The sequence below is a fragment of the Salmo salar genome, chromosome 07 (genome assembly GCF_965601325.2).
Source record: "Salmo salar chromosome 07, fSalSal1, whole genome shotgun sequence".
NCBI lineage: Eukaryota > Metazoa > Chordata > Actinopteri > Salmoniformes > Salmonidae > Salmo > Salmo salar.
Genome location: NC_138297.1, coordinates 38,362,910 through 38,387,122, shown reverse-complemented (window position 1 = coordinate 38,387,122; position 24,213 = coordinate 38,362,910). Strand labels below are relative to the sequence as shown.

General features: G+C 42.0%; 1 protein-coding gene across 15 annotated transcripts; it reads right to left on the bottom strand.

Moving 5' to 3' along the window:
• Positions 1–1,956: 1,956 nt before the first annotated feature.
• LOC106609103 (uncharacterized) lies at positions 1,957–13,530 on the bottom strand. Of its 15 annotated transcripts, none has more exons than XM_082977587.1 (19): positions 10,976–13,524; positions 10,583–10,697; positions 10,053–10,213; positions 9,492–9,609; positions 9,135–9,206; positions 8,637–8,693; positions 6,854–7,965; positions 6,665–6,766; positions 6,345–6,577; positions 5,876–5,950; positions 5,435–5,528; positions 4,733–5,082; positions 4,323–4,414; positions 4,099–4,216; positions 3,666–3,770; positions 3,500–3,558; positions 3,385–3,463; positions 3,089–3,257; positions 1,957–2,971 (listed from the first exon to the last, which is right to left on the bottom strand). In XM_082977587.1, the coding sequence occupies exons 12-19, from the start codon at positions 4,845–4,847 to the stop codon at positions 2,824–2,826; spliced, it is 885 nt and encodes a 294-aa protein (XP_082833713.1). In that variant the 5' UTR covers positions 4,848–5,082; positions 5,435–5,528; positions 5,876–5,950; positions 6,345–6,577; positions 6,665–6,766; positions 6,854–7,965; positions 8,637–8,693; positions 9,135–9,206; positions 9,492–9,609; positions 10,053–10,213; positions 10,583–10,697; positions 10,976–13,524; the 3' UTR covers positions 1,957–2,823. The 15 variants fall into 15 exon arrangements, with proteins under 15 accessions (XP_082833713.1, XP_082833709.1, XP_082833721.1 ...); XM_082977583.1 differs by having other exon boundaries at positions 5,435–5,950; positions 6,854–7,248; positions 7,817–7,965; XM_082977595.1 differs by having other exon boundaries at positions 3,385–3,558; positions 10,976–13,530.
• Positions 13,531–24,213: the final 10,683 nt, after the last annotated feature.

Genomic DNA, 24,213 nt, shown 5'->3' with positions numbered 1-24,213 from the left:
CAAGATGTTCAAATGTTCATAAATGACCAGCATGGTCAAATAATAATAATCACAGTAGTTGTCGAGGGTGCAACAAGTCAGCACCTCAAAAGTAAATGTCAGTTGGCTTTTCATAGTCGATCATTGAGAGTATCTCTACCGCTCCTGCTGTCTCTAAAGAGTTGAAAACAGCAGGTCTGGGACAGGTAGCATGTCCGGTGAACAGGTCAGGGTTCCATAGCCGCAGGCAGAACAGTTGAAACTGGAGCAGCAGCACGGACAAGTGGACTGGGGACAGCAAGGAGTCATTATGCCAGGTAGTCCTGAGGCATGGTCCTAGGGCTCAGGTCCTCCAAGAGAGAGAGAAAGAAAGAGAGAATTAGAGAGAGCATACTTAAATTCACACAGGAAAATATTTAATGAAGGTGAAAGACAAATAATTTCACAACTGCTTTTTTTGAATAGGCAGTGAGAATTAATTTTCATCATTGTTGCTTATCAGGAATATGATGTGCCGAAGGACCATTGCAATAGAGGTGCGGTTATGCGGCCATGTGGGTCATGGCTATAGGGGTTGAAAGGCCACATATAGACTGTTGAATGTCTATTTTTGAACTTCTAGAAGCGTCAATATCGATGTAACAATGTTTATATAAGCATTTCTATACATACACTTGTTTTCTGCCATGAACCTTTATACACCCCTAGGAAACCTTTGTAAGAGTTCAACTCTCGTTTTTTTGTTGTAGCTTAGTCTTATGGCTTGGCACAAATAATCCTGTGCATGAATTAAACTTAGTTATGTAATCCCATACCCCTGGTGGCCATGGGGTGCTCATTAGCGCCACCAACAGTTGACTTTTCCCCAAACGTATGATTTTTTTTAATCAAGAATAGATTAACATATCCGAACGTTATTTGACATGAAGGTTTAGTAAGGGGTCCTTATTAAATAAAAAATCACACGTCAAACTTAAATAGTTTTGACGAAAAACACATTTCAGAAAGTGCACAACTTCAGACATTGAATTGGCATGTGCTGATGCAGTACAGCGTTATGTATGTCCTAATGAATGTACAGATCATTCTACACATCAATTAGAATGATATGGGCGAAGATATTGATAAAAAACAAACCGGTTAGGGTAAGTAAAGAACTACAAAATGGCGCCACCTTTGTAGTTCACAACTTTTCCGGTTTCTGTAACTTAAGATTTTATCTGTTACATCAATTATTTAATAGAATCCGACAATGTTTACGAGATTCAAATGAAAGTAACATTGCGCAAGAATAATTCATGAATAGAAAATTTAGAAACATAGTCTATTACGTCACGGGCATTGCGACGAACATAACCAAAACAACCTCTGACCGAACGACCAAACCGAAGACATGGCCAAACGCTGTGACAACACAGATATATATATATATATATATACGTGCATGTTCACAATTCTCCCACTCATTTTTTTTCAGCTAATTTTAATAATAATACAGTGTTGCTAATAGTAGCGTTAAGAGTATGTTACTTGCAACTGGCCTGTTCAGGATGGGACAACCCCCATTTCAATAGGAACATTTCCAAGTTTACAGCTTAACACACAAGGGCTATCTATGCCTTACTCATCCCAAAATATGTCATAGGTCATAATTGGGTCAGCATAATAAAATACAATAATCACCTCAATCATTCTGTGTCCATACTTTTGATGATTCATTGCGAATGCCTGTAGATCCTAGGCAACATTTTTCAACTAACCGGTTTCATCTGCAGCTGATGGGAGTCAGTTCTTGTACTCAAGTACAAGTAAAGTAGCCCTCTCGAAAACTCCTTGAGAGTAAAGAAGTAACTGGTCAAAGTACTCAGTACTAGTTAAGCATTTGTACATCTCATACATACATAAGGAATCGTTGACTTAAAAGCCCATGACTAATGCAGCTCCATCAGTATGCAAACGATTACTTGAAGACAAGGATTACCTTTTTTAGTTTTTTATTAACTAAACTAATTAGCACACACAAGCACAGTACATTACAGTTTAACAATGTTTAAATCGGAAATCACCAGGTGAAACAATAAATCTTTCTCCCCGCCAATGGTTCTGTGAAAAGCAGAGGGATGGGGCTGGAGAAATGTAACCATAGTTTAAACAATGTTTCCAGGCTATAGTCCAGTGGTGTCAATCTCATTCCACGGAGGGCCTAGTTTCTGCTGGTTTTTGGTTTTTCCTTTCAATTAAGACCTAGATAACCAGGTGAGGGGAATTATTTACTAATTAGTGACCTTAATTCATCAATCATTTGAGGAGCAAAAACCCGCAGACACTCGGCTCACCCGTGGAATGAGTTTGACACATGCTAGTGTATGTTTACATTTACTTTGTTTACAAACATTGGAGTAGAAAAAAATATATATTTTGGGATCTGATGGGGTACGGCAGTTGAACTATGTTCATGAGGCATTTATAAATTATATTCTTCAAGAATCCAAAAGTGGATGTAGCAACTGCAGATTGGCCATTTAAAGGGGTGCATCGGACCTGGTCATGTAACCGGGCAAAAGCAGTAATAGACGAGCGCCCTTCTCAAATCTGTGCCACATGATCACATTGTCAACAAGGAAGAAACAAAAGTTTTTTTTCCATAAAATGTTCAAACTATTTTTCCTTAGGAAGGCAGATAAAGCACATATGCAAAACAAATGGAATCACTTTTCAACCAGTGCAAACTGCACCCACCCAAACGAACACCTTCAGTCTGTGATAGATTCCTCGTCATCAAAGCTGTAGTGGATGCGGTCATAGATGTCATCTAGGTCCTCTTCCAGGAGGTCATCTATGAAGTTATTTTCTAGGAGGGAGGTGTCTTGGCCCATAGCTTTGCTGTATATCAGTTTGACAGAGTCCTGGTGTCTTCTGAGGCTGCTGACTCTCCTCTGAAGCATGGAGAAGAGACCTCTGCTCCCAGCTTCCGACTAATTCAATTGCCAGCCTAACACCATCAATTGTAATGTGTAGGGTAAATACAATGAAGTATTCCTTAAATACAATAGCAATTACAGGGTGCCAACATCAATTGTACATATTAATGAAAGGTCCCCTACTTTACCTGCTTAGGTCAAGTGCCACATGTGAAGCAAGGCCTTGCACATTCTCCGATTCCCTCTTTAGGCTTTCCCAGTGCTGCTTGACTTCCTTTAGGACAATTAACTCTTCCTCCTTCAGCCGTCTCAGGAGCATCACCCGGTCAAAGGCTATTTTCTTTGTGAGTAGGTCAGCTGTAAATTCATAAGAATGCAATGTGGATTTGTAACTTTGGCAGTGCTGTCTGTGTTTGTGCAACTGAACAAACACAGATAGCAAAACAGAAACATAGTTATTGTGACACACAAACATACTACTTACTTTGTCCATGCAGCTCCCAAGGCCATGCATGAAGGTCTGCGGAAAGGATCTCATCTGCAGATGGTATTGCTGAATCTGTGAATCATAGGGTGTTGTACTCCTCTATGGCAGCTGTCAATTTGGCCTTTTCTTCCAATATCTTTCTGCGCAGAGGGTGTCTTTTCTTGCATCCATCTGTCATCAAAACAAAAGGAGAATGGAATTATTTGTTAAATTGCATGGCCTTGAAATGAAAGAGAAATGAAGTGTGTGCAATTCAATATTCATGAAATGTAACAAACCTGTCTGACGGTAGAGGTTCTGTTTCCTTTGTTTGATGCTAAGAAACAGGACTTCAATTGTTCTCTGTAGTACCTGGGGACCATCCATGTTCTCATTTGTTTCCTCTGAAATACAATACATCTATAAATTAACAACGTATCTCCAACGGTGAGTAGTTGCACTCACTTCCTGGAGGAACATAGGGCCTGTGAAGGTTTCTGTAATAAATGATTTGTTATGTGGGGGGTGAGTGAGCCCCAACCTGGAGAACCAGGGAATGTTTTGTCTGCCTCCTACCCTTCCACCTGTCCGGCTTGATTGCACCTGCCGGTGGAATACACCCTCTAAGGGTTAGCTCTCAGGGTCATTGGAGTACGCAAGCCTCTCCACTACGTTAAGGTGACAGTCCAGGACAGTTACATTTAGGATTATTAATTTTTTGGATTCATTTACCTGTATTAGCCCATTGCTGAACTTCCGTTGTCCAGTCGTACAGAGTCTCATCGCCTACACCCAAATCACTCTTAAACGTTTTGAGAGTCTGGGTCTCCTCCTGGATTTTTGCTGTTGTCTGAGAATTATGACAAAAACAAAACAGAAAAATCAATTGTTTTAAAATAAATTAAATGCATAGATATAATACTTCTAAAATAAATGTATTGATCCACACAATACACCTTCAAGTATCTTCTGGACAATACTCTGTGCAGGTTGTTCTTATTCCTTCTGTTCCACCCCATGGCCTGGATGGTTAGCATGTCTGTTCTTGCTAGAAAAGCCAAATAGAAGTCCTTATTCCAGATAAGTATTAACATAGCTGAATAGAACAACCTTAAAATGTCCTTTGGACATTTGCTTGGAACAGATTGCAGCCCTCGACAAGAAGCTGTTCCCTTGTTCCACTTCCTCCCCCAGAGTTGTGCCAGCTCATTCCTGATTCCGTCCTCCCCACTTAATCTTAATTTACATAAAAAAATATATTGACTTAATATTGCAATTATGTGAATAACCAACATCTACATGGGAAGCCTTGTAAAGGACTGAAGCTGGAAATTCTCTTAGAACAGTTTAATAAAGAAAAACTTACCTGGCATTTCAAACGATGTGCCTTTGCATGCATGACGGAAAGAAGTGGCTTCATGTCTAGAAGAGTGGCGAGCTCTGGACAATGAAGGGCAACTTTGGTCAGGTATGGCCAACATTTGCAGATCACATCTGTACACATGAATTGTATGTTCCTGCTGCCAGACAATTCCTTCTGCAAGAACAGTGGGTACGCAAATATCTCTCCACGCATCATGTTGAGGCTCCTTAGAAGTATTCCGTGGCGGCAGACGGCAACTTCGAGTCCCTCTTCATCAAGTTGTCGTTTGTTTTCCTTGACGACTCTTTAGCTGCTGTCCACTGGGATGCTCCACATACCCCTTTTCCATAACGCTAGACAAGGAAGTAGAAGAGTATAGGTAGAAAAAATGTTTTGGGGGGGAAGTGTTAACGGGACAGTGGTTAGGTTTTTAAAATCTAGCCGAGGGCGCTGAGCTACCCCCTATGTTCGCTACAATGGAGATCAGAAGTTGGAGATCGACTATCAAAAAGAAGCACTTCTAAAGTGTGTTGCATTTCTGAACAGAGGGACTAGTGTAACGACAAATGGACTTGAAGAGAGAGGACTACCATCTCTCCAAAATAATATGTTTTTATTGGAATAGTGTATAACGAGTCTGCCTTTGAGTCAGATGGCCCGAGGCCAGTCCTATTTCACATATTAGAAGATACACAGGAAACGTACATGTTAAGTCTTTGTATGGACATAGTTCACAAAGTCAGACACATCCTCATCCTTGCAGATAAACACGCCATCAAAGAATCCTTTGTCATCAGTCCTTGAAAGGATACGTGAAATACATTAAATATATTACATATGAAATAGCAATCAACCTCAGTAACTGATTGTGGACACTTGACAATGTTGATAATTAATTTCATTACAAACGCAAAACATTTAAGCTAAAATGAACTCAACTGCATTTGAAAACGTTCACACTGGACAAAGAAAAGGCAAACCTTGTTTGGATTGTTTAAATGATATAGAGTACGGTGTTATTTAATCAATTATGAATAGTTTTACATATCCTTTTTTGAATCGATACAGCTTCTTGTTCCCGTCCACTGACACTGCAAGCATGCTGGGTGAACAGGCTGGGCAGTCAAAGTACTGTATATCACAGACCTGATCAATTTCAGAGCGGCAGTACGTCCACTCAAAGAAGCTTTTTTGGAAAGTGTCCCCACAGATCATTTCATTCTGGTAAGGGAAAAATACATATAGAACATATATGAAATAACTTACAACAATAGTATAAACAAAACATACTATAATTCACTATGGCTGACTGGATTTGAGTTAAAGCAGGGCCAGTACATAGTGTTGACAGCAAAGCAGGTGAAAGCCAATGCAAAAGTAGGACGAGTACTTATGTTGTAAAGAGCAGGAAATATTGGATGCAAGAGGGGCACAGATAAGGGGCATGGCAGGACAGTGGTGCAGGAGGCTAACACATACTGTAGCAAGAGACCTGAAGTTTTAACGTAGTTGTAGTACTGGAAATAAAGTTATGTTACACAAAGTGTTGTAACAAAATGTAACATAGTTAACCTGAAGTCATACATTGGTAAAGCTGAGTATAATTTATTGTTACCCTGCCAAAGAAGTCAGTTCGCTGCTCCAAAATCCGCATAAACGCTAGACGGGACATTCCTGGGGCTGACACTTTCAGCTCCTCAAAAGAGCTGAAGACATCTACCTGGTATATGGTGTCACAGTTGACAGTGGCAGGCCAGTACCCATTCTTTATCAGATCTGCCAAGTTTGCTGTCCAGGTGCTGAGACAGGTTGTGCAGGTCAGCACAGGCACTGTAACATTGTAGAGACCTTGAGGAAATACATGTAGTCTGAATTAATGTTGTTTTACATTGCATTGCGACATCACTGTTTGGTTCTTGTAGATATTGCACATACCATTTATTCCTATGAGGATGATATGTTTCCCAGGGCCAACATGGAAGGTGCTAGTCAGGCAACCACATATCACCTCTGGTACGTCCAATGGTAAGAAACAATCTAGGGACAATATTTATATACAACAATAAACAAGAATACATTTGAACTTTGATATAATACATTCAGCCGCAAAAAAATAAAACACACCCTGTTCATGAAGTGCATATTTGCCATCACTGTGGAGAGATATGGCTGTAGTTGGAGGAAGGGGCGTGTAGAATCCCTCGATCATGGACTGTCTGTTGTGCAGGGGGAACTTTGCATGTATAGAGAATCGCAGTCTTCGCAGTAAAGCTGTTTCGGCAGACAGTCTCTACATCGCAGAATAGCCATTTTCACATTGCATGACTGACAGATCTTCTGAGAAGCATGCTCTGCAGCCAGCAGAGAATCTACAATCTCAGGCCTGGACTCCCTCCACCTATCCTGTGAGAGTTCCTTCCTCACACTCCAACTGTGTGATGCACCAGGCACAGCAGGATTTGAACACTCAGGGTCTTTTAAGTCAGCTAGGAGGATGTTAATTTTTCGATGAAGTATTGCTTTTTTGAAAACACAAAAATGGGAAAAGGATTACATTAAGAATATTATATAATTCATCTATTAAAACACACATAGGGATGTAAGTAGGTGACAGCAAATATATCTCTGCACAATCTATGGTGTGACAAGCCAAAAATCTCAGCTTTGATTCTACGGTAAATTAAATTACAGGGCAGACCAAAATATTGAGTAAAGTCTAAATTGGAATATCAAACAATAGAACTTGATCCCATCGTCGAATAGAAATTCTGAATGTTCTTAAAACAGCAAAAACACACTGAGTGTACAAAACATTCTCTTTCTCTGACAAACTGACCAGGTGAAAGCTATGATCCCTTATTGATGTCACCTGTTAAATCCACTTCAGTGTAGATAAAGAGGAGGAGACAGATTAAAGGAGGATGTTTAAGCCTTGAGACATGGATTGTGTATATGTGCCATTCAGAGGGTGAATGGGCAAGACAAAATATTTAAGTGCCTTTAAAAGGGGTATGGTAGTAGGTGCAAGGTCCAACGGTTTGTGTCAAGAACTGCAACGCTGCTGGGTTTTTCACGATCCACATTTACCCGTGTGTATCGAGAATGGTCCACCACCCAAAGGACATCCAGCCAACTTGACACAACTGTGGGAAGCATTTGAGTCAACACTGGCCAGCATCCCTGTGGAACGCTTTCGACACCTTGTAGAGTCCATGCCCTGACGAATTGAGGCTGTTCTGAGGGCAAAAGGGAGTGCAACTCAATATTAGGAATATTCTGTACACTCAGTGTATTTTGACTACAGAGTAAACTCTCCTCAAAGGCAAATGCTTCCAGCTTTCACAATTACAGACAGCGGTTGCAAAAGGAACGACACTGTGTAAACATTCCAATAGTGGATTTGAATGAATTCAACTAAGACTAATTCCATAATGTGGAATGGCAGATTGCATCATATTAAAGGAAATGTGCAGGAAAAAGCTCTGCCAGGATTTTGTTATTGCACTCCCCTACAGAAATATTTGGACAGTGATGCTAAAATGTTGAACTTGTCTCTATACTCCAGTATTTTGAATTGCTTTGTCGAGAAGCTACCTGCAAGTAAGCATTTCGTTGGATGGGGTTACCATCAGTATCCTGTACATACGACTAATAAAACTTGCAACTAGACATATAAAGTGCTTTAATTTCGAAACGGTAAATCAGAAAAGTCTGAAAATACCCTGAAATAAAAGGAGAAATTCTGTACTGTAACCTCATATCAAACATTTGATCTCAAATCCGACATTCTGGAGACTTGAGCCACATTTAAAAATGTTGCATCACTGTCAAAATAAAGATGTAGTGCAGTATAATTCAGTAACACCAAGATGACCCCAATTTTGAAAGTAAAACAATTTAAACATACCTATTTCTTCATCAATGTTTAAAACTGGAGTGGATTCCAATCCACTGGTCCTTGTCTCTAAAATAAGATATGCAAAAAAGGATTAGACTTAAAGGGGCATTCAGAAGTTGATAAAGCCATTTTTGCCCATTGATTCTAGAAGATTATAACTTATTAATGCCTCATGAGTGTAATTCAACTGTCATAACCCATCAGAATCCAAACTATAAGCTTGTTTTAGTCAATGTTTGCAAACAAAGTAAATGTAAAAAAAACACTGGTTAAAAACATGGTTAAAACTATTATTTTAATAACATTGATGGTAAGTTATTGCAATAATAGCTCTGTCAATAAATTGAAAGTGGTTACATTTCGCCAACCCCATCACTCAGCTTTTAACCAAAACAGGGGAGGGGAGTGTGCTTTGTTATTGTTTCAACTACCGATTACAGATTTAATAAAAATACAATACATTCTTTACAAGGCCACTGAATAACAAGGAATTGTATAGATAAATACCTAATTCTTCCTCCTCAGTGACTAGCCCAAAATGTTGCACTAGTCTGGCTCTAGATGTACTGGCCCTTGGAGCTGAAAAAAATTGGTAATAAAAAGGTTTTTAATTCAAAAGATTTTCTGGGGTTCTGACTCTCCTTTCGTTAAATATGTATTTTCATCAGAGACAGACAACAGTTAGAGACCGGGAAAGGTGGGATCAGACCTGCATGTAATGTATTATGTGCTGTGGGTAGATGGCACTAGACCGGCCTATGGCACGTCAACAACCGTTTGATATGCTATGATACAGTATGTTTGAAAGGAAAAAGTCAGATCAGGGACCAATAAAATTAAACACCTAGACGGGATGAAACTTACCAACAGAAGTGGATGTAGTTGCCTTCCTGGTTTGAGGAACAATCTGTCCTTTCTCATCCCTTTGTCTCCATCTGAACCTAATCCCTGGAGGCTTGTTTCTCTTTTTCTTCTTATTTTCCTAAAAAGTGCATTTCAATTATCATGGCTGGCCCACTAATAAAAGTATCCAAGAAGCATGGCTTGCTTGTGCACATATGGAGCACAAGCAATACTTTTATTTTCACATAAGGTGAAGTGATTTGTCAGCTGAGGAAAGACACCTGCAGTAGACCCACGTTCTGGCTCACTCACACAGCTAACATGTGTAGAAGTTCACAAGGATGCTAACAAGTGCACCCTTGTGCCTCATGCTCAATGGTCAATATCATTGATGCCCGTGTTCAGGTCATATCACGGAGTCTACGTTTAAATTCACATTTGTGCCATGTGGGGTCTACTTTGACAAACAAAAAGCAATGATAAATCATAACACTGTGGTGCTGGGGTTGTGCTGGGAATATTTGTCCACGTATGGGAGCTATAGGGGTTACATTACCGGTAATGTACGACTTGTTACATTACCCGTTCTGGGTTGAGCTCCTCAGCCAGCCTTTTTGCCTCGTTAATGGCCTCGTCCAGTTGGGCTTGTGGGTCCTTCTCTGGGTTGAGCTCTTCAGCAAGGCGTTCTGCCTTTTTAATAGCCTCATCCAGTTGGTCTTGTGGGTCCTCAGAGGCCATACCATCTCAAAAGAAACATAGAGACAACTTCCAATCCTAACACATTCCTTCACATAGTAACCTCCCGTCTATGAGAAAAGCTGCATGTCATTGATAGCGTGTGTGTTTAACTATGTCCTGCACGTCACTAAAGGTCTTCATCCTCCTCCACACGCAGACTGACTGATCTACAAATCACTTTGAATAACAAATACATATCTATTATTACTTGCAGATCAGTCAGTCTGTCTCTATTTACCAACAATGCACTATTAGTCTGTCACTTCCTTGTTCATGTTGTTCTATGACATATGTGCAACTCCAGTCCTTAAAGGCTACAGTGTCTACAGGTTTTGATCAATTTAGATCATTGACTAGTTAGGACCTCCTCTCACCTGATTGTCTGTCTTAACAGGATTTCATCAACTCCTTTACATCCCTCCTAGGGTCCCTCTCTCCTTCCAAGGAGAAGTCACAAGATGAATACAGATTGAGTGGCAATGTGTATTTCTTTGAAGATGCAAAGAGGAACAAAAGGGGAATATATAGCCTAATGTATAGGTGGCTCAAATAATACGTGAGAATGATATCCAAATATATGTAAGTAATGCACCAAAAATATCCACACATTCTATGTTGTGTATGCAACTTTATTCACCTTAGTTACGTAACCTTCATTACTGGTTTAACACGTTTAAATTAAAAAAACAAAAAACACTTTAACAAACACAAAACAAATGTGTATGTTTGCTTTATTTCTGACAACAAGGGACGAACTGGCTATCTACCTGTTATCTGTCCAGGGTCTCTAGACGTCTGCTGTGGGCGAACAATCTATAAACAACAAATGTCACATGACCGGATGAGGTAACCATTCTTGTTCTTCTTGTAACTTTCCGGTAGCCGAGAAGCTTTCCGGTGTTTTGCTGCTCGTCACAGGTCGACGCAGGTATTGCACTTGATTTATCGTTCTCATCACCGTAGGTGCAGCCAAGTGGAAATACGAAAGCTTTCTAGCTATTTCGCACTGACGGTCATTTGAACACAAGAAGGTTTCTAGTGAAAAGGTGCTTACACTCAGAGCCATGTATTTACACTCAGCCAGCTCATTGTACAATTCCACCCTAGCCTTAGTAGGTTAACGTTTTGGTCATTTTGGTTGGCTAACAAAATTTAAGACTACATTGACTGCATACGTTTCCCAAAATTTTGTACGAAAAAAAAAATGTGTTTTGGTATTGGACAACGGCAAGGCTGCTATTGTATTTTCAGTTACATTCTGGTCAATAAAAATGGTTTACACGTTTGTTTTTTGTAAGAAATACATGGAACTACAACCGAATAAAACACAATTCGCCATCATGTATTGCTTACATTCATTCTATACTGAAAAGTCTGTTCCAAAAAATCGAAAACAGTACATATAGGCATACAACTACAATGTTCTAATAGGGATAAAAAAATACAAAATATCTATATATTCATAACGTAAAATAAATAAATAATGAAATACAGGCTATCGCGTCTATGGTTGTTGCAAATGCTTGTGTGTCGCCTACTGGTTAAATTCGTGTCTTTTCGCACGATTTGAACCACACAAAAATGCACAAAAACGCACGAAATCTGCTGAAATACATTTTGTACATAAATGCGCGAATTGAATGTGAGGTTGGCCTGCCCCTATTCATCTAAAGCAAATATACTTAGGTTTTTACTTTCAGCCGTGTCTGGTGTCAGCTAGCAACTGACTAGCTCAGTCTTCAGCCAGCATGGAACAAAAGCGGGAGAAGGGTTGCCCAAAACTCAGATACAGTTGTCATACAATTACACATGCCAAAAGGGAGATTCATCCAAACTTCTTGACTATCACTAATAGTCATGATATATGGACTAAGCCTGACTCACCGGACAGTTTTTTTTGGTACACACATCTGGTACCAGGTCAGACCACTTTGCCTCCAGAACAGCCTGAATTATTTGGGGCATGGATTCTACAAGGTGTCAGAAATGTTCCACGGGGATGTTGGTCCATGCTGACGCGATAGCACCACGCAGTTGCTGCAGATTGGACGGCGGTACATTCATGCTGCGAACAGCCCATTCCATCTCATCCCAAAGATGCTATATTGAGCTTGGTCAGCAACAATGTTTAGATACGCTATTGCGTTCAATCGTTGCTCAATTGGTTTCATGGGACCTAATATGTGCCAGGAAAACACACACCAGTACACCACCAGCCTGTACCGTTGACACAAGGCAGGATAGGTCCATAGACTCATGCTGCTTACGCCAAATTCTGACTCAACAGGAACTGGGATTCGTCGGACCAGAGAATCTTTTTTCACTCCTCAATTGTCCAGTGTTGGTGATCGCGTGCCCACTGGAGCCGCTTCTTGTTTTTAGCTAATAGGAGTGGAACTTGGTGTGGTCATATGTTGTAATAGCCTATCCTTCACGAGGATCGACGAGTTGTGCTCTCCGAGATGCCGTTCTGCACACCACTGTTGTAATGCGCCTTTATTTGTCTGTGGCCCGCATGTACGATTCTTGCCATTCTCCTTTGACCACTCATCAACGAGCTGTTTTCGCCCACAAGACTACCGCTCCTCAGTGTCCGTAGGAGCATTTTTTGTGAAACCATGTACCATTGCTTTGTGTATCAGCAAATTTGCTTGAGATAATCTCACCGCAACACTGCGTCCATGTTGCTTGACATAGGCTTTTTCCAAGAAATGTCAGTCAAGGTGAGCTCCCTGCCCACTCAGCCTATTACCTCCCTGCCCACTCAGTGTGTCTTTTCAGGCTTCCTGGTTGTTTGACATGAGATAAAAAGTACTTTTACTCAGATAGTGTTCTTGGAAAACTAATAGTGTGTGATGTTTTAGTCACTCAAAAGGCTATTTTACATGGGAATCAGACTTGTTTACGCTGCTGTGCGTTTTTGTTGCCGATCTTACTTTGATACCTGACGGTTTTTTACTTTTTCATTACCGTATATTTTTACTTTTTCCCTCACTCAACTTTTTTCCTCACTCAACTTTTTTCATTCATCCCCGGAGGTTTTATCTGGACATGGTTCGTCAGGACTTCAAACAGCCGAAGCTAAGTAACATTAACATGATGCCTTCTAATTGCAGTCGTTGTACTTATAATATACAGGAGAACGATCGCCTTACGGCAAGGATAGCTGTGCTGCAAGCCCAGCTTCAGACGCGATCGTTAGGCAAGGGTAATTTCAGTGTAGGAAAGGATGAAACAGCGTCTGTGCCACCAGTAAGTACAGATAGTAACGTTAGTATAAACCCCCTCGCACGGTCCCCGCAGCCGGACATCTTTCTCATGGCTTCTGGAGGGAAACGCTGTAGGAATGCTCAACCGGTGTCGCTTATTCAGCCGACAGAAACTTTCAACCGGTTCTCCCCATTAAGCGAGTCGGAGTCGGAGGCCGAGACTTCTCTGGTCTCTACTCCTCCCGTTGTGGGGTCTGAGACGCCGACGGCTCCCACCATTAGCTCTGACAAATTGAAAACCCTAGTCATTGGCGACTCCATTACCCGCAGTATTAGACTTAAAACTAATCATCCAGCGATCATACACTGTTTACCAGGGGGCAGGGCTACCGACGTTAAGGCTAATCTAAAGACGGTGCTGGCTAAAGCTAAAACTGGCGAGTGTAGAGAGTATAGAGATATTGTTATCCACGTCGGCACCAACGATGTTAGGATGAAACAGTCAGAGGTCACCAAGCGCAACATAGCTTCAGCGTGTAAATCAGCTAGAAAGATGTGTCGGCATCGATTAATTGTCTCTGGCCCCCTCCCAGTTAGGGGGAGTGATGAGCTCTACAGCAGAGTCTCACAACTCAATCGCTGGTTGAAAACTGTTTTCTGCCCCTCCCAAAAGATAGAATTTGTAGATAATTGGCCCTCTTTCTGGGACTCACCCACAAACAGGACCAAGCCTGGCCTGTTGAGGAGTGACGGACTCCATCCTAGCTGGAGGGGTGCTCTCATCTTATCTACGAACATAGACAGGGCTCTAACTCCTCTAGCTCCACAATGAAATAGGGTGCAGGCCAGGCAGCAGGCTGTTAGCCAGCCTGCCAGCTTAGTGGAGTCTGCCACTAGCACAGTCAGTGTAGTCAGCTCAGCTTCCCCCATTGAGACCGTGTCTGTGCCTCGATCTAGGTTGGGCAAAATTAAAAATGGCGGTGTTCGCTTTAGCAATCTCACTAGTATAAAGACCTCCTCCATTCCTGCCATTATTGAAAGAGATTGTGATACCTCACATCTCAAAATTGGGTTACTTAATGTTAGATCCCTCACTTCCAAGGCAGTTATAGTCAATGAACTAATCACTGATAATAATCTTGATGTGATTGGCCTGACTGAAACATGGCTTAAGCCTGATGAATTTACTGTGTTAAATGAGGCCTCACCCCCAGGTTACATTAGTGACCATACCCCCCGTGCATCCGGCAAAGGCGGAGGTGTTGCTAACATTTACGATAGCAAATTTCAATTTACAAAAAAAAAAACAACAATGACGTTTTCGTCTTTTGAGCTTCTAGTCATGAAATCTATGCAGCCTACTCACTCACTTTTTATAGCTACTGTTTATAGGCCTCCTGGGCCATATGCAGTGTTCCTCACTGAGTTCCCTGAATTCCTATCGGATCTTGTAGTCATAGCAGATAATATTCTAATTTTTGGTGACTTTAACATTCACATGGAAAAGTCCACAGACCCACTCCAAAAGGCTTTCGGAGCCATCATCGACTCAGTGGGTTTTGTCCAACATGTCTCTGGACCTACTCACTGCCACAGTCATACTCTGGACCTAGTTTTGTCCCATGGAATAAATGTTGTGGATCTAAATGTTTTTCCTCATAATCCTGGACTATCGGACCACCATTTTATTACGTTTGCAATTGCAACAAATAATCTGCTCAGACCCCAACCAAGGAGCATTAAAAGTCGTGCTATAAATTCTCAGACAACCCAAAGATTCCTTGATGCCCTTCCAGACTGCCTCTGCCTACCCAAGGACGTCAGAGGACAAAAATCAGTTAACCACCTAACCGAGGAACTCAATTTAACCTTGCGCAATACCCTAGATGCAGTTGCACCCCTAAAAACTAAAAACATCTGTCATAAGAAACTAGCTCCCTGGTATACAGAAAATACACGAGCTCTGAAGCAAGCTTCCAGAAAATTGGAACGGAAATGGCGCCACACCAAACTGGAAGTCTTCCGACTAGCTTGGAAAGACAGTACCGTGCAGTATCGAAGAGCCCTTACTGCTGCTCGATCATCCTATTTTTCCAACTTAATTGAGGAAAATAAGAACAATCCGAAATTTCTTTTTGATACTGTCGCAAAGCTAACTAAAAAGCAGCCTTCGCAAATGGAGGATGGCTTTCACTTCAGCAGTAATAAATTTATGAACTTCTTTGAGGAAAAGATCATGATCATTAGAAAGCAAATTACAGACTCCTCTTTAAATCTGGGTATTCCTCCAAAGCTCCATTGTCCTGAGTCTGCACAACTCTGCCAGGACCTAGGATCAAGGGAGATACTAAAGTGTTTTAGTACTATATCTCTTGACGCAATGATGAAAATAATCATGGCCTCCAAACCCTCAAGCTGCATACTGGACCCTATTCCAACTAAACTACTGAAAGAGCTGCTTCCTGTGCTTGGCCCTCCTATGTTGAACATAATAAACGGCTCTCTATCCACCGGATGTGTACCAAGCTCACTAAAAGTGGCAGTAATAAAGCCTCTCTTGAAAAAGCCGAATCTTGATCCAGAAATTATAAAAAACTATCGGCCTATATCGAATCTTCCATTCCTCTCCAAAATTTTAGAAAAAGCTGTTGCACAGCAACTGACTGCCTTCCTGAAGACAAACAATGTATACGAAACGCTTCAGTCTGGTTTTAGACCCCATCATAGCACTGAGACTGCACTTGTGAAGGTGGTAAATGACCTTTTAATGACGTCAGACCGAGGCTCTGCATCTGTCCTCGTGCTCCTAGATCTTAGTGCCGCTTTTGATACCATCGATCACCACATTCTTTTGGAGAGATTGGAAACCCAAATTGGTCTACATGGACAAGTTCTGGCCTGGTTTAGATCTTATCTGTCGGAAAGATATCAGTTTGTCTCTGTGAATGGTTTGTCCTCTGACAAATCAATTGTAAATTTCGGTGTTCCTCAAGGTTCCGTTTTAGGACCACTATTGTTTTCACTATATATTTTACCTCTTGGGGATGTCATTCGAAAACATAATGTTAAATTTCACTGCTATGCAGACGACACACAGCTGTACATTTCAATGAAACATGGTGAAGCCCCAAAATTGCCCTCGCTAGAAGCCTGTGTTTCAGACATAAAGAAGTGGATGGCTGCAAACTTTCTACTTTTAAACTCGGACAAAACAGAGATGCTTGTTCTAGGTCCCAAGAAACAAAGAGATCTTCTGTTGAATCTGACAATTAATCTGGATGGTTGTACAGTCGTCTCAAATAAAACTGTGAAGGACCTCGGCGTTACTCTGGACCCTGATCTCTCTTTTGAAGAACATATCAAGACTGTTTCAAGGACAGCTTTTTTCCATCTACGTAACATTGCAAAAATCAGAAATTTTCTGTCCAAAAATGACGCAGAAAAATTAATCCATGCTTTTGTTACTTCTAGGCTGGACTACTGCAATGCTCTACTTTCCGGCTACCCGGATAAAGCACTAAATAAACTTCAGTTAGTGCTAAATACGGCTGCTAGAATCCTGACTAGAACCAAAAAATTTGATCATATTACTCCAGTGTTAGCCTCCCTACACTGGCTTCCTGTTAAGGCAAGGGCTGATTTCAAGGTTTTACTGCTAACCTACAAAGCATTACATGGGCTTGCTCCTACCTATCTTTCCGATTTGGTCCTGCCGTACATACCTACACGTACGCTACGGTCACAAGACGCAGGCCTCCTAATTGTCCCTAGAATTTCTAAGCAAACGGCTGGAGGTAGGGCTTTCTCCTATAGAGCTCCATTTTTATGGAATGGTCTGCCTACCAATGTGAGAGACGCAGACTCAGTCTCAACCTTTAAGTCTTTACTGAAGACTTATCTCTTCAGTAGGTCCTATGATTAAGTATAGTCTGGCCCAGGAGTGTGAAGGTGAACGGAAAGGCTGGAGCAACGAACCGCCCTTGCTGTCTCTGCCTTGCCGGTTCCCCTCTTTCCACTGGGATTCTCTGCCTCTAACCCTTTTACAGAGGCTGAGTCACTGGCCTACTGGTGTTCTTCCATGCCGTCCATGGGAGGGGTGCGTCACTTGAGTGGGTTGAGTCACTGACGTGGTCTTCCTGTCTGGGTTGGCGCCCCCCCCCCCCCCTTGGGTTGTGCCATGGCGGAGATCGTTGTGGGCTATACTCGGCCTTGTCTTAGGACGGTAAGTTGGTGGTTGGAGACATCCCTCTAGTGGTGTGGGGGCTGTGCTTTGGCAAAGTGGGTGGGGTTATATCCTGCCTGTTTGGCCCTGTCCGGGGGTATCATCGGATGGGGCCACAGTGTCTTCTGATCCCTCCTGTCTCAGCCTCCAGTATTTATGCTGCAGTAGTTTATGTGTCGGGGGGCTAGGGTCAGTCTGTTACATCTGGAGTATTTCTCTTGTCTTATCCGGTGTCCTGTGTGTATTTAAATATGCTCTCTCTAATTCTCTCTTTCTGTCTTTCTCTCGGAGGACCTGAGCCCTAGGACCATGCCTCAGGACTACCTGGTATGATGACTCCTTGCTGTCCCCAGTCCACCTGGCCGTGCTGCTGCTCCAGTTTCAACTGTTCTGCCTGCGGCTATGGAACCCTGACCTGTTCACCGGACGTGCTTGTTGCACCCTCGACAACTACTATGATTATTATTATTTGACCATGCTGGTCATTTATGAACATTTTAACATTTTAACATTTTGACCATGTTCTGTTTTAATATCCACCCTGCACAGCCAGAAGAGGACTGGCCACCCCTCATAGCCTGGTTCCTCTCTAGGTTTCTTCCTAGGTTTTTGGCCTTTCTAGGGAGTTTTTCCTAGGGAGTTTTTCCTAGCCACCGTGCTTCTTTCACATGCTTTGCTTGCTGTTTGGGGTTTTAGGCTGGGTTTCTGTACAGCACTTTGAGAATATCAGCTGATGTACGAAGGGCTATATAAAAATAAATTTGATTTGATTTGATTGTTCAGGACCTTAAATTATGTTTTGTATGTTGTTTTCTACATATTTCTGTGTTTTTTTTTTTGGGGGGGGGGGGTATTTCTAGGAATGAGGGTTTCAAAGAAAGTGATCACACTTGTAAAGTGTGGCAATGGGATATGCAGTATTGTATTTATTATCCCAAAGTGTCCAGAAAGACTGACTAACATGTACTGTAATATAACTTAAGTTGTAACACATTTAGGGGTTGTTCGTACTTAACTGTGTGGTATGAATACATAGTTAAATGTGTTTCCTACTAGATGAATGTGAAGAAAGATTGAAGACTGTGCCTCCCACACCTGGTAGTTTGGAAGGAAAAAAGATGAGTTGTACTGGAATTAATACATTGCTGAAGGCAGTGGACCTTTTGACATTAAGTATTTGTACATTTGCTAGAGTAGAACAATAGAGTAAACAGAGGGTATCAAATGAAAAGTGCATTTTGACATTATTACTTTGAATCAGGAGATATATTTAACCTAGCCTGGTAGCAGATTCGTATGTTCTTTATCCAACTCCTCTGTCAGTCATTGTATGCCATAAACTGTTGCTTACACGGCAGGTTGGTTATAAAGCACAAACTGGGCTGTTACCAGGCTATATTTGCCTCTCCTGTTGCTGTATATTTTAGTAGTCTACCAATTTCTGTTGTTTTGTTCCAAATTCTCTCAAACCCACACTCATCCATGTAACTGAAAATGAATGGGATTAGAATTGAGGCCATTCCGTGGTGATGGGAAGATTGAAGAATGTCTGTGTATTTTTATGAACAAGGAACAAAAAGGACCATGGTGAAACGCTGAACACTTATTGCTACAAATTTTGACTAATCTAATTTCTTCTACCCCTTTATTTTGTAAACTAGAGGATACTTAAACATTTACAAATATTATTATTTGACTTATGATATGTATTTATATGCAATGACGACTTTGGGGAAAAGTTTTACCATGTGTTTTTTTTTCAGAGAATAAAAACGATGTTTTGTGTTGAAGTGTTCACATACATGTGTCTTGTCCTCTAACAATGCAAGATACTTATATTGGGACCCAAGACCGTTAGCAGCCCTGGCCAGAAATCAAGTTCCAGAAAGGATTACATTTCAGTTCTAAAAAATTGGTCACATACACATGGTTAGCAGATGTTAACGCGAGTGTAGCGAAATGCTTGCGCTTTTAGTTCTGACAGTGCAGTAATATCTAACAAGTAATCTAACAAATTTACAACGACTACCTTATATATATATACACACACACACAAAATGTAAGGGGATGGAATAAGAATATGTACATATAAATATATGGATGCGCGATAGCCATGTGGCATAGGCAAGATGCAATAGATTCTCCACTACTGTCCCGTCGATGTGGATTGGGGGGGGGGGGGGGGGGTGATCCCTCTGCTGTTTCCTGAAGCCCACGATAATCTCCTTTGTTTTGTTGACATTGAGTGAGAGGTTATTTTCCTGACACCATACTCCAAGGGCCCTCACCTCCTCCCTGTAGAATGTCTCGTCGTTGTTGGTAATCAAGCCTACCACTGTTGTGTCGTCTGCAAATTTGATAATTGAGTTGAAGGCGTGCATGGCCACGCACTCATGGGTGAACAGGGAGTACAGAAGAGGGCTGAGAACGCACCCTTGTTGGGCCCCAGTGTTGAGGATCAGCAGGGTGGAGATTTTTAATTCCTTCACCATCTGGGGGCGGCCCGTCAGAAAGTCCAGGACCCAGTTGCACAGGGCTGGGTCGAGACCCAGGGTCTCAAGTTTAATGATGAGTTTGGAGGGTACTATGGTGTTGAATGCTGAGCTGTAGTCAATGAACAGCATTCTTACATAGGTATTCCTCTTCTCCAGATGAGATAAGGCAGTGTGATGGCGATTGCATCATCTGTGGACCTATTGGGGTGGGTCTATGGTGACAGGTAGGGTGGAGGTGATATGATCAAAGCACTTCATGATGACAGAAGTGAGTGCTACGGGCAATAGTCATTTAGTTCAGTTACCTTAGCTTTCTTGGGAACAGGAACAATGGTGGCCATCTTGAAGCATGTGGGGACAGCAGACTGGGATAGGGATTGATTGAATATGTCCGTAAACACACCAGCCAGCTGGTCTGCGCATGCTCTGAGGACGCGGCTAGGGATGCTGTCTGGGCGGGCAGGCAGCCTTGCGAGGGTTAAAACGTTTAAATATTTTACTCATGTTGGCCATGGAGAAGGGGAGCCCAGTCTTTGATAGCAGGCCGTGTCGGTGGTGCTGTATTGTCCTCAAAGCGCGCAAAGAAGTTGTTTAATTTGTCTGGGAGCAAGACGTCAATGTTCGCGATGGGGCTGGTTTTCTTTTTGTAATCCGTGATTGTCGAGACCCTGCGACATACGTCTCGTGTTTGAGCCGTTGAATTGCGACTCTACTTTGTCTCTATACTGACGCTTTGCTTGTTGGATTGCCTTGCGGAGGGAATAACTACATTGTTGGTATTCGGTCACGTTTCCAGTCGCCTTGCCATGATGAAATGTGGTGGTTCGCGCTTTCAGTTTCGCACGAATGCTGCCATCAATCCACAGTTTCTGGCTAGGGAAGATTACCCGGAACATATTCCAGTCCACATGATCGAATCAATCTTGAAGTGTGGAATCCGATAGGTCTATCCAACGCCGGTCTGACTAAAGCACGGTGCTTCCTGTTTTAGTTTCTGCCTAAAGTTGGGGAGCAACAAGATGGAGTCATGGTCAGATTTGCCGAAGGGCGGGGGAGGATCTCGTATGCGTCGCAGAAGATAACCACTGCTGCTCTAAGTGTTTTGCTCGAGCGGGTACAACAATCAATGTGCTGGTAGAATTTAGGTAGCCTTGTTCTCAAATTAGCCTTGTTAAAATCCCCAGCTACAATAAATGCAGCCTCAGGATATATGGTTTCAAGGTCACATAACCAGTGAAGTTCTATCAGGGCCATCGAGGTATTCGTACAATATGTTACGAATACTGTTAGCAGGGAGGCTAACGTTAGCTAGGCTAGTGGTTAAGAGTTTGGTAAGGGGAAGGGTTAGTAGTTGTAAAGTAGCAAGTAGTTGCTAATTAGCTCAAATGCTAACGTTGTCTGTGATGAGATTCGAACACACAACCTTTGGATTGCTAGATGTTCATGTTTTACACACATTCATCCGCCCCACTTTCATTTTTGCCATTGGCATGGTTACAAATCATACTATTTTGAGTGTCCCAGATTTACATTTGCTGTTATGTCTACTCTATGAGACCAGGCGATGCACTGGCAGGATTGACTCTCTGTAATCTGTAAAATAAAGTGATTTGATGTGTAGTAAGCCTAGTAGTAGTATTGCTATTTCATTCATTCTCACTCTCCGTGAATAACTAGAGCACCTGAGTGAATGAGAAATACTACACAGGCTGCCTGAATGGAGGGTAACACTATCTCCTCTCTAATGGCATTTCCTGACGGCACACAGCGTGACTCCCCCTCTTCATCTGTGATGTGATTATTCTACTATTGGCGTGACAAAGACCTGAGAAGACACACTGCATGAGAGAATCATGACTAACATGAAGCACTTGTATTAAAACAACTCTGGCAGTCAGATGAAATGGGTGCATATAGGTCTAGGCTACAACTCCAGTAGGCTTAGATAAAAATGTCTCTTTTAATCTTTATACATGATGCAATAGAGTACTATAAATGTTAAATTAATGGCAAGTTAATATTTAATATTTTTACTTTATTTTGAATGTTACAAAAAAAAAATAAGTGCTCAAGTTGGTGATGACAACCACCTACACTACATGACCAAAAGTATGTGGACACCTGCTCATCAAACATCTCATTCCACAATCATGGGCATTAATATGGAGTTGGTCCCCCCTTTGCTGCGATAACAGCCTCCACTCTTCTGTGAAGGCTTTCCACTAGATGTTGGAACATTGCTGCAGGGACTTGCTTCCATTCAGCCACAAGAGCATTAGTGAGGTCGGGCACTGAATTTGGGGCGATTAGGCCTGGCTCGCAGTCGGTGTTCCAATTTATCCCAAAGGTGTTCGATGGGGTTCTTCCACACCGATCTCGACAATCAATTTCCTTACGGACCTCGCTTTGTGCACGGGGGCATTGTCATGCTGAAACAGGAAAGGGCCGTTGCCACAAAGTTGGAAACACAGAATCATCTAGAATATCATTGTATGGTGAAGCGTTAAGATTTTCCTTCACTTGAATTAAGGGGGCTAGCCTGAACCACGATAAAACAGCCACAGACCATTATTCCTCCACCAAACTTTAAAGTTGGCACTATGCATTGGTGCAGGTAGCATTCTCCTGGAATCGCCCAAACTCAGATTCGTCTGTTGGACTGCCAGATGGTCCAGAGTCCAAAGGCGGCGAACTTTACACCACTCCAGCCGACGCTTGGCATTGCGCCTGGTGATCTTAGGTTTGTGTGTGGCTGCTCGGCCATGGAAACCCATTTCATGAAGCTCCCAACGAAGAGTTCTTGTGCTGACATTGCTTCCAGAGGCAGTTTGGAACTCGGTAGTAAGTGTTGCAACCTAGGACACAATTTTTACGCGCTTCAGCACTTTGCGGTCCCGTTCTGTGAGCTTGTGACCTACCACTACAGGGCTGAGCCGCTTTTGCTCCTCGACATCTCCACTTAACAATATCAGCACTTACAGTTGACCGGGGCAGCTCTAGCAGGGCAGAAATTTGACGAACTGACTTGTTGGAAAGGTGGCATCCTATGACGGTGCCACAATTAAAGTCACTGAGCTCTTCAGTAAGGCCATTCTACTGTCAATGTTTGTCTATGGAGATTGCATGGCTGTGTGCTACATTTTATACACCAGTCAGCTATAGGGGTGTATATACTTTTGTATATATAGTGTACCTATGTATAGGCTAACACTTCTGTTATGAATATGCCTACAAATTAGACATACAGGCCTAATTGAATGTTAATGAAGTTACAACAGCACAAGTCCAGTTACTCAGAATGCCAAAAAGTAATTTGGATCGGTTTAATCCAAACATGTTTTTGCTCCAGAAAAATAATAATCCAGGTTTCTTGATGTGCATATCACCAGCGCCAGCAAGGCAGTAGTTTGCGCAGTTATCTCCACAGCGGGCCATGTCACAACCCAACCAACAGCACAAACTACTACCTCAGCCGGAGAACAGTGGAAAGGAACAAACCAGCGGTGTCATCCGTATGTCTGCCTTCTGTCCAAATGGTTCAGAATGACCACGAGAATGTACTGTTCCATGATTGTGCGTCATATACAGTACCTGTGTCGTTCAACACGTCCCATGCGTAAAACGCAATTGAAACCCCATCCAAGTCCCCAACCAACTCAGTCTCCTGACTTCACTGTCCTTCCCCTAAAATGACCTGGCTGGACTTTGCATCATGTCTCGGCCAAGTTCTCATTTTAGACCTAGACTACACAGCGTTTGACTGTGTATTAACAGAAGTAGTTTTCTTTCTTTTTTATCCACAAAGAGGTATATTTCATTATCAACAATTGATTTGATAGGCTGCTGAACATCCACGTGCCGTTTTCAACCGCATCAACCTACCTGGTGTCCCGAATGAAAGATGCGACAAATCACAGACCGTAGGAATTAATACAGAGAGAATATCGAATACCAGTATAGCTTAATAGTTTACAACAAAGCTATATCACAATCCGATAATTAAGAACAGTTAAATGGCATACACACAAAACAACCTTATAATTGTGATTGGTTGATCCAGCCCAGCAATGCAATATTCT

Bases quoted from the DNA above. Each gene is read 5' to 3' on its own strand.
- LOC106609103 (XM_082977584.1), bottom strand. From the start codon at position 4,847: ATGTTGGCCATACCTGACCAAAGTTGCCCTTCATTGTCCAGAGCTCGC. The intron at 4,415-4,732 runs GTAAGTTTTTCT...TGGCTTTTCTAG, and splicing joins CACATCGTTTGAAATGCCAG to CAAGAACAGACATGCTAACC. The intron at 2,972-3,088 runs GTAAAGTAGGGG...TGATGGTGTTAG, and splicing joins GTGGCACTTGACCTAAGCAG to GCTGGCAATTGAATTAGTCG.